Here is a 9912-nt window from a genome sequence, read left to right on the forward strand (position 1 = left end):
GATGAGAACTGATCAAATAATTCATTTCATTCCTATAAATAGGTTGTATGACCACAGAGTTTTCAGTCATGGACTTCGTAAAGCAGCCGCTCGGTATTCATGTTTCTAATATAGATTACCGAACAACCGATAAATGTATGAGACGTCACGGACCTCTACTCCCATCAACCATACGCTGTATAGTTTGTGGCTCTTCAAATTGTGGAAAAACAAATGTATTGCTGAGCCTTATAGAAAGCCATCAGGGTGTGAGATTTGAAAACCTATACGTTTATTCAAAATCGTTACAGCAACCAAAATATCGATACTTGGAGCGACTATTATCGGACAATGAAGAAATTAGTTATTTCCAATTGTTCGAGATTGGGAGGAGCAGAAAATGTTGCGAAGTAGATTCCGCATTTCCCTGTTATATCTCCCATCTCTATTGCGCTCACAATAGACGGCGAGACCGACAGCGTCTAGCCGCTCTATCTGTCCCTCTCTCCGCGGCGCGCTTGCGCGTCTTCTAGCCCTGGCGCGTCGCGGCCGCGAAGCGACACTACTTGCGCGCTTGGCCACTAGGTGGCCAGCGCCCGCAGCAGCTCTCTCGCTGGCAAGATTAGTGTCGCGTAATTATATAGATGGGTCCTTGATAAGGACCCATCGCACCTCAGCCTTACTCAATCGACTGCCCAACCAGCAGCAACCGCAGCAACAGGAGCAGCTTTTTTTGACGCCTCCACGGCAGCGCCTCCACCAGGCAAATCAAGAGCGCCTCCACCGGCGAACTCATTGGGTACCATACTTTGGTAAGTATCACCCAACCACCCACCGCCTACCAAGAGGGGACTACCCCTCTGCGGCAATATCCTCCCTCCTAAGGGAAATTTCTCCGGGGACTGCCCGGGAGAAGTTAACCCTCTCCTTCCCCTCCACACTGCCTCCGAGGACTACCTCGGACCCAGTGTTCCGACCCTCAAGTCCAGGGCTCTCGAAAGAGTCGGGTAGCGGGAGGGGTAGCATTCACCCTAGGGGTTGGGGTGGCTCGGAGCCATTATAGCTCTAGGAGAAGTAGGCCGAGGAGTAAGGGGACTTCCCCTTCCCTAAAACCACTTCTCCTATTTCGCTTCCTCCCGTGGCTGGGGATTTTACTGGGGAATACTCCAGAGAAAATTGCCCAGTCCGGGAGCTTCTAAGTCCGCCTTCCTTTCTGGGGTTCTAGGGAATCTTCGTAGACCGAAATTCCCTAGAAGTTGACGAGAGCAAATTCCCTAGAAAGTCGATCATTAGTCTAGCGGTTCTTTTGTAAATATATTGTAAAATTTTTGTACATTCTATTTATTTAAATAAAAACTCCTTTTACCTCTTATCTTTGGCTTTGAATATTTTATTCTAGAATAAGACCTTCCCTTCTGACCACAGGTTCGGAGCCAACTTGGGACATTGTTTCGCACAAATTGTTGGTCCTTCGAGCCGGATTTCCGGCAAAAAACGTTCGAAGTGCATCAGTGTTCCTGAGTGGGCATTCCGGACTGTGTTTTGGATTGTGGTTTGTTCTGGAATAGAGTTTCAAAATGGCTATCTCAGGGGAATTATTAGAAGCAATCAATTACGTGCCCATGATTCAGGATGAATTCGTTCGGTTGGTCGTTAACATCAAGAAGCGTGGAGTGCACAATTTCACCCTTCCCTTCTTGGAGGATAGGCTAGCAGCCTTAGAGAAGTGGCTTAACGTGTTGCATAAAACTCACGTTAAGATCACTACTCACACTAAATCGGCCGAATTAGCTAAAATGGAGTACGTAACCGATAGTTGGTATCAAGCGGCCCTTGATGCCCATAGTGACGCGGAAGAATTCATCCTAGGACATCTAGATGAACTTCGTTCCAATCAGGTAATGTCGTCATCAGGTCACACTGCACCTTCAGGCGAAATAAACCACATTAGGCTTCCAGTTATTGATTTACCGAAGTTTTCCGGGGATTATTTAGAATGGAACAACTTTTATGAGACGTTCCGTTCCATTGTTCACGACAAAGTGTATGTCTCCGGTCGGGACAAGTTCCATTATCTAAAATCCTGTTTGCAAGGAGAAGCAGCTACGGCATTAAATCTTTAGCGATCACTTCCGAGAACTATGAGATAGCATGGGACACTCTGGTAGCTCGGTACACTGACAAACGGATGATCACGGATACGTTCTTAGATCAAATCTCGCAAGTACCCACGCTTCGGGGTGACAATTTTAAGGTTCTGAAAGAAGTTAGGGACTCAGTTACGGTTGCTCTCAACGCCCTTAAAACTATGGGATACGGCGTCGATCAATGGGATCCCATAATTGTTCATTCGCTGAAGAACAAACTGGATGACACCCTTCGTTTAGCCTGGGAAATGTATCTGGGAAGCAGCAAGGATTATCCCTCGTTCATTCAATTCTCTGAGTTTCTAACGCGTCATATTAACTCCTTGCAATCATTAGGTAACAAACCTAAGACTTCCAAAAAGGAATCGGGGAGATCCTTGAAGTCACACGCTACTAGCGTGAATAGTACCGGTTGCGCTCACTGTGGTAGTAACCATCTCTTGTATCAGTGCAAGGTCTACCTTGCATTGACCCCTCAGGCCCGTTCAAAGTTCGCATTTTCACAGAATCTTTGCATCAACTGTCTGAGGCCCGGGCATAGTTGCTCCAATTGCTCTTCTTCGTCACGATGCAGGAAATGTAGTAAAATGCATCATACTTTATTACATTTTGACAAATCTGGCACCGGGGGGAGCAAGACACGGGGGACTACCCCCGCGGTCAATTCCTCTTCCGAACCAGAACCCTCTAGCTCGAATACTACAACACATCTCAGTGTTTCCGACACTCGATCAGTTCTATTGGCCACTTTCTCTGCCAGAATCGACGCTCATGACGGTTCTCGTATTATAGTCCGCGGTTTAGTTGACACGGGCTCCGAAACTTCCTTTATTTCGGAAAATCTAGCTCAGCAGCTACGGGTATCACGAAAACGTGTCAACGCGACCATTCATGGCGTCTCTCTGAATTCGGCTCAAAACGTTCAAGCAGAGGTACAGATTACGCTTCATTCTCTATCACGACACGGTGTCTCATTGGACGTAACTGCATTGATCTTACCCAGGATTACTCAGTATATGCCTCCGACTTATTCTCCGTCGTCCTTTCCAGCACTTAGCGAAATTGATCTGGCTGATAACTTCGCTTCAACCAGGGCTCCAATTGATCTGCTCATTAGTGCAGACTATCTTGCAGCATTGATGGAAGGCCCGTACATGCATTCTCCTGATCATACGTTGCTTGCTCAGCGGACTATTTTCGGGTGGATCGTTTCGGGGGTCGTACTCAAGACTGGTCGCTCTCATAGTGTCACGGTGCATCATTGCTTTGAGGTAGAAAAAACTCTTCGCGACTTCTGGGAACTGGAAGAAGTTCCGGAAGTCAAACCCATGTCCACAGAGGACTCCCTCTGTGAACAACATTTTGTGAATACGGTATCACGCACCTCTTCAGGTCGTTTTGTCGTTGCGTTACTTTTTCGATCCGACATCGAGATGCACAGCTTAGGTTCTTCCTCTCGGGTAGCAGAGAAAACCTTAACACGAATACTTCGGCGATTGGAAACCTCTCCAGAACTAGCTGAAAGTTATTCTCAATTCTTACAGGAGTATCAATTGTTAGGACATATGTCTCCTGTTCCTTTGAACTCTGATTTTCGCGTCTTTCTGCCTCATCATGCAGTTTTAAAGACCGAGAACCAAAAAACAAAGATTCGCGTTGTATTCAACGCATCTTCTAAAACCTCTACTGGCGTATCGCTTAACGACACGTTATTCATTGGACCCAAGCTCCAGCAGGACATCACGCGGATCCTAATGAATTGGCGTGTCTTTCGATATGTTGGCGTGATGGACATTGTTAAAATGTTCCGACAGATTCTTGTGCGTTTTGAGGACCGCAAGTATCAGAACATTTTATGGAAGACTGATTCCGGTAAGCTTCAGGCTTTCGAACTCAACACGGTGACCTACAGTACGGGACCGGCACCTTTCTTATCCTCGCGAGTTTTGCGCGAATTAACTTCCACGGACGGGGCTGACATCCCTCTCGCGCAGGATGTTTTGTTAAATTCTACATACGTAGATGATTTACTTTTCGGGGCTCATAACTTAAAACAACTCAGTTCGGTCAGGGAACAACTCATCGCTCTACTAGCGAAAGGGGGCTTCTCCTTGAGCAAATGGGCATTCAATCAGCCGGGGACTTCCCCGATTGAACCTACCGAGCCGCACTCTTTCTTTGAGGATCCTGCTGGGTCAAGTAAAATCTTGGGCATATATTGGGATCACGGGGATGATAGCTTTCGCTTCCGTGTTTCTCCTTCGTCTATTGGTGTACTAACCAAACGCATCCTCTTATCAGAGAATGCTAAGATCTTTGATCCATTGGGATGGATCTCTCCCATAGTTATCACTTTAAAACAGTTAATGCAATCCACCTGGTTGCTCAAACTCTCTTGGGATGAAGAGATTCCTGAGCCTATTCAGTCCAAGTGGCTCAAGTGCTATGAGCAGCTCTGCGACTTACAGGCTTTGAGTATTCCACGATGGACTGGTCGATCACTTACTACTAGAAAACGCGAATTAATCGGATTCTGCGACGCCTCAGAGCTGGCCTACGGTGCAGTCGCTTACGAACGTCTCACGGATGAGAACGGTCATTTTTCGTTACATTTAGTAATGTCCAAAACAAAGGTCGCGCCGATTAAGACCACTTTAATACCTCGGTTGGAGTTGGTTGCAGCCGCACTTCTAGTCAAGTTGTTGGTTCACGTCAAGACAAGCTTGGTCGGGAGTTGTGATGCGATTCGGTGTTACTCCGATTCACAGGTCGCGTTAGCTTGGATAGCAAAGCAACCCGTCCATTGGAAGACGTTTGTGGCCAATCGCGTTTCGTACGATCAAACGCATTTACCGGAAGCCAGCTGGCATTATGTACCCACTAAGTTGAATCCTGCAGACTTGTGCTCAAGAAGAACCAGTGTTCAACAGTTATCAGAGGACTCACTTTGGTAACATGGGCCTGCTTTTCTCCGTGAGCACACCGCAAAACCTGTTCAGGTCTTTGAAACCGAGGAAGAAAGTCGGAAGGTAGCGTTAACCGCTCAACTAGACACAACTGAGTGTTGGTTTTTTGATAAGTTTTCGTCTTGGTCTAAACTGGTCCAAGTTATGGCCTATGTTCTTCGATTTGTCCAGCGGACCAGGAAAACCGGCCAATGGGAGGACTCCCTTCTGTCTACATCGGAAATTCGCAGTTCGATTGAAGCCTTGGTAAAGGTTGTTCAACGAACACACTTCGCGAGCGAAATCTCAGCCTTGAATCATGGGTTACGTATACCGTCGCGGTCCAAGCTTCTTTCCTTACATCCGGTCATTGATTCACAAGGAATCTTAAGAATAGGGGGGGCAGCTTCGGAACGCCGAAATTTCTGAACAAATGAAACACCCCATTATTTTACCGGATTGTCACTTAACTGCCATACTCATTAGGCAAACCCACCTAGAGACACTTCACGGGGGACTCCAATTAACCTTGTCCACGTTGCGACAAAGGTTTTGGGTCGTGAATGCGCGAAATCTAGTAAAATCATGTGTTCATAAATGCATCACGTGTGTTCCCGAACGCGCTAAACTCGGTAACCAACTCATGGCTTCACTTCCTGCCGCTCGGGTTTCTCGCAGTTTCACTTTTGAACACACCGGAGTAGACTATGCCGGGCCCTTTTCGGTGAAATTACATCACGGTCGTAATGCAAAAGCCATAAAATGCTACATGGCCGTGTTCGTATGTCTATCTACCCGTGCTGTTCACTTGGAACTCGTCTCTCGACTGGATACCGAGGCCTTCCTCGCCGCGCTGTCTCGTTTTATCTCTCGTCGTGGAAAACCCGCCGTCATGTACTCAGACAACGGCCTCAACTTTCAAGGAGCGGACGCAGAACTCAAACGCGCCTACCAATGCGCTGTAGAAACCGCCCGCGCTCGGAAAACCGATTCTTTCGGCGAAATCGAGTGGAAATTCATTCCGGTCGCCACTCCTCACTGGGGCGGTCTTTGGGAGAGTGCGGTAAAAAGTATGAAGCACCACCTAAAGCGCTCCCTCGGAGTCTTCGTGCCAAATTTCGAAGAAATGACCACAATGCTGACCAAGATTGAGGCCTGCCTCAACTCACGGCCTATTTCGCGGTTACATGATGATCCTGAGTCGTTGGACGTACTCACTCCGGGGCATTTCTTGTCAGGTCGGGCGTTAAATTCTCCACCGGAATTTTCCACATTGGATTTACGCGAATCATCATTAAACCGTTGGCAAACCGTGACTAGAATCACCGAGACATTCTGGAAGAAGTGGTTTTCCGAATACCTACACACGTTGCAGAATAGGCCAAAATAGTAGAACACTAACTCGGAATTTGGTGAAGGAGATCTGGTTCTGATCAAAGTACCCAACAACCCCCCGCGCATGTGGACCTTGGGGCGGATTCTCAAACTAGTCCCTGGTGTAGATGGGGTAGCTCGCGTAGCTATACTTAAAACCGCGAAAAAAGAGATTCAACGGAGTCTCTCGCAACTTTGTCAACTCCCTTCTTAGCCCTTGCTTTCGGGTCGCATCAGGGTCTATTTTTACCCTGCCTTACGGCATCCTGGGACTCTTCAGGTTGCTTAACTTTCTCCTTCTTGACTTCCTGGGACTCTTCAGGTCGTCCTGTTTCCTGTTCCAGACCTTCAGGAACACTTATGATCTCCGCCATGTCTTTTCTTCCAAAACTCCAAAAATACTTACTGAGTCTTCGTACTCATCATTTACCTTTTTGGTGCAGTGAGATTTAATCATGGCGGATTATCCGTGGGCCCATCTCCTGGGTGTAGGATATGAGGACGAGGGGGACGATGTCCTAGAATTGCATGCCCCCCAGGAGGAAAATGAATTTCGACGGCTCTTCGGCCACATTCTCCCGGCGGGGCAAAACGAGACGCCACCACCACCACCGCCACTGAAACCACCGGCGAACCCGCGACGTCGGAGGCCCGTGGTTGCCGCCCAGAAGCGCATTGCCTCGGCGAACTGGGCTGGGAATGTCTTAGACGATCCCAGCGTCAGGGAGCTCGAGCGCAATGCGCAAAAAATCATCGTAAGGGCATTCGGGCAAATGATAGAGGTGCCCCTCTACACGGCCCTCAAGCTGGGGCGATCGAAGGCCTGGGCCCCGCAGGGCAAAATCACCCTGCGGTGGTCGCCGGCCCTAGAGCTTCACTCTGCCAAGCTGCATATGAAGCCTTGTAAATAGTTGTCTCGTCCTTATCTGTTTATATTTTGATTTTGTAAATAAAAATATTGAAACTGATACTGTATTCTTCCTTGTCTTGACGCTATCGCGTCAACGGGGGGAGTTTGTTCGAGATTGGGAGGAGCAGAAAATGTTGCGAAGTAGATTCCGCATTTCTTTGTTATATCTCCCATCTCTATTGCGCTCACAATAGACGGCTAGACCGACAGCGTCTAGCCGCTCTATCTGTCCCTCTCTCCGCGGCGCGCTTGCGCGTCTTCTGGCCCTGGCGCGTCGCGGCCGCGAAGCGACACTACTTGCGCGCTTGGCCACTAGGTGGCCAGCGCCCGCAGCAGCTCTCTCGCTGGCAAGATTAGTGTCGCGTAATTATATAGATGGGTCCTTGATAAGGACCCATCGCACCTCAGCCTTACTCAATCGACTGCCCAACCAGCAGCAACCGCAGCAACAGGAGCAGCTTTTTTTGACGCCTCCACGGCAGCGCCTCCACCAGGCAAATCAAGAGCGCCTCCACCGGCGAACTCATTGGGTACCATACTTTGGTAAGTATCACCCAACCACCCACCGCCTACCAAGAGGGGACTACCCCTCTGCGGCAATATCCTCCCTCCTAAGGGAAATTTCTCCGGGGACTGCCCGGGAGAAGTTAACCCTCTCCTTCCCCTCCACACTGCCTCCGAGGACTACCTCGGACCCAGTGTTCCGACCCTCAAGTCCAGGGCTCTCGAAAGAGTCGGGTAGCGGGAGGGGTAGCATTCACCCTAGGGGTTGGGGTGGCTCGGAGCCACTATAGCTCTAGGAGAAGTAGGCCGAGGGGTAAGGGGACTTCCCCTTCCCTAAAACCACTTCTCCTATTTCGCTTCCTCCCGTGGCTGGGGATTTTACTGGGGAATACTCCAGGGAAAATTGCCCAGTCCAGGAGCTTCTAAGTCCGCGTTCCTTTCTGGGGAATTCTGTTTTCTGGGGTTCTAGGGAATCTTCGTAGACCGAAATTCTCTAGAAGTTGACGAGAGCAAATTCCCTAGAAAGTCGATCATTAGTCTAGCGGTTCTTTTGTAAATATATTGTAAAATTTTTGTACATTTTATTTATTTAAATAAAAACTGCTTTTGCCTCTTATCTTTGGCTTTGAATATTTTATTCTAGAATAAGACCTTCCCTTCTGACCACAGGTTCGGAGCCAACTTGGGACTTTGTTTCGTACACCAATTTTCTAATAACACTAAGGTTATAAAAGTAGCTGAAGCACTACCAAATTCAATTTTCATATTTGATGATGTTGCAACCGATAAGCAAGACAATATAAGAGACTACTTCTCCATGGGTAGACATTCTAAGATTGATTGCTTTGTAGCAGCGATGACGAGACAACATGGCGGCAAACAATATGGCGTCGATTACACAGTTGAAGTGATACCACAATAGCGAACATTAAGTTGGCAACACTATACTAGTCAAATGTATACTCAATTGAACAAACTGTACTTAGCCGGTGCACATGCACTAACACAATGTATATATGTATATGACGGCCTTGCAATAATGTTCAACCCTTTATAAATAGCAATCCCTCCCACACTCTCTCTCTTTTGTACAGGTGTTACTAATTGGACAACTGGTCCATACACCTAACTCTTCAGATACGAAGTCCGATTTTGTAATTGTGAAGGGAAGTGAAAATAAAACGTTTGCAAACGGAATATTCTTGGGAAGATATTTATTCTCCTGATTATACTAAAACGCTACAAAGTGGTGACCCCGACGTGATCCGTCAGGATTACATTTTAACGGCTGACACGCGGTTTCTGGAGCTCTTCTCAACCTTGTGGGAATCGGTGACTATAACGGGCATCCTTTAAGTGATGCCTCTTGAATACTCGCCTCAACCTGGAGGAACAACACAAAATTCATTAATGGACTTGGAAAATGAGCCCCTGAGGCTCGATCAAAGGGAAAATGAGCCCTTGTGGCCATCACGTGGTGAGAACGGCCTTCCCGCCAACGCGTCCGTCACCGAAAACGGCCCTCCCGCATCAAATACTCCACCGATAGGGAATGGAGAAGTCCACGCAGTGTGGAGGCAGCAGTTACCTGCATTTATGTCGGAGGCTCCGGACATTTGGTTCCTCCTCATCGAAGCTGAGTTCACGGCAGGAAAAATCCGTAGGGATGAAACCAAGTATTTGGCGGTGCTCAGGGCATTGGACCCGCGGAACGCTGCGAAATCTCACCGACGTCTTACGGCAACCTCCTGAAAAAGGGAGGTATGAACATTTAAAAAACATGATATTAAGTCGGTTCGTAGAACCGAGGTCCAAACAAGTGGATAATTTACTAAAAAATTTAGTGCTAGGGGACAAGAAGCCCTCTCAACTGATGCGCGAAATGCGCGATTTGGCCAAAGGGGATATCGGAGTGGACATTCTGCATCAGCTTTGGCTGGAACGCTTGCCCGCTCATATGAGACCGCACCTCCTAACTTCCAGCAACCTCGGCTTGGATGGAGTGGCGGAATTGGCGGATAGGCTCCTCGACGTCTTCAACTCATCATACACA

The 9912-nt window shown here is 48.0% G+C and overlaps 3 protein-coding genes across 3 annotated transcripts; all 3 read left to right on the forward strand.

Annotated features, from left to right (window-relative positions):
- Nucleotides 1-1601: 1601 nt before the first annotated feature.
- On the forward strand, nucleotides 1602-2918 carry LOC136779465 (uncharacterized). The gene is made up of 3 exons (XM_066737088.1): nucleotides 1602-2023; nucleotides 2074-2462; nucleotides 2701-2918. Exons 1-3 carry the CDS (start codon nucleotides 1602-1604, stop codon nucleotides 2916-2918), a joined length of 1029 nt encoding a protein of 342 aa, XP_066593185.1.
- Nucleotides 2919-3691: 773 nt separating this feature from the next.
- On the forward strand, nucleotides 3692-5080 carry LOC136779466 (uncharacterized). The gene has a single exon (XM_066737089.1). It carries the CDS (start codon nucleotides 3692-3694, stop codon nucleotides 5078-5080), a length of 1389 nt encoding a protein of 462 aa, XP_066593186.1.
- Nucleotides 5081-5243: 163 nt separating this feature from the next.
- LOC136779467 (uncharacterized) lies at nucleotides 5244-6461 on the forward strand. The gene is made up of 2 exons (XM_066737090.1): nucleotides 5244-5338; nucleotides 5558-6461. Exons 1-2 carry the CDS (start codon nucleotides 5244-5246, stop codon nucleotides 6459-6461), a joined length of 999 nt encoding a protein of 332 aa, XP_066593187.1.
- The last annotated feature ends 3451 nt before the right edge of the window (nucleotides 6462-9912 follow it).

Source organism: Prorops nasuta, unplaced genomic scaffold, assembly GCF_024137725.1.
Source record: "Prorops nasuta isolate Cenicafe-Biocafe unplaced genomic scaffold, Cenicafe_Pnas_1.2 PNAS00017, whole genome shotgun sequence".
In the NCBI taxonomy this organism is placed as follows: domain Eukaryota; kingdom Metazoa; phylum Arthropoda; class Insecta; order Hymenoptera; family Bethylidae; genus Prorops; species Prorops nasuta.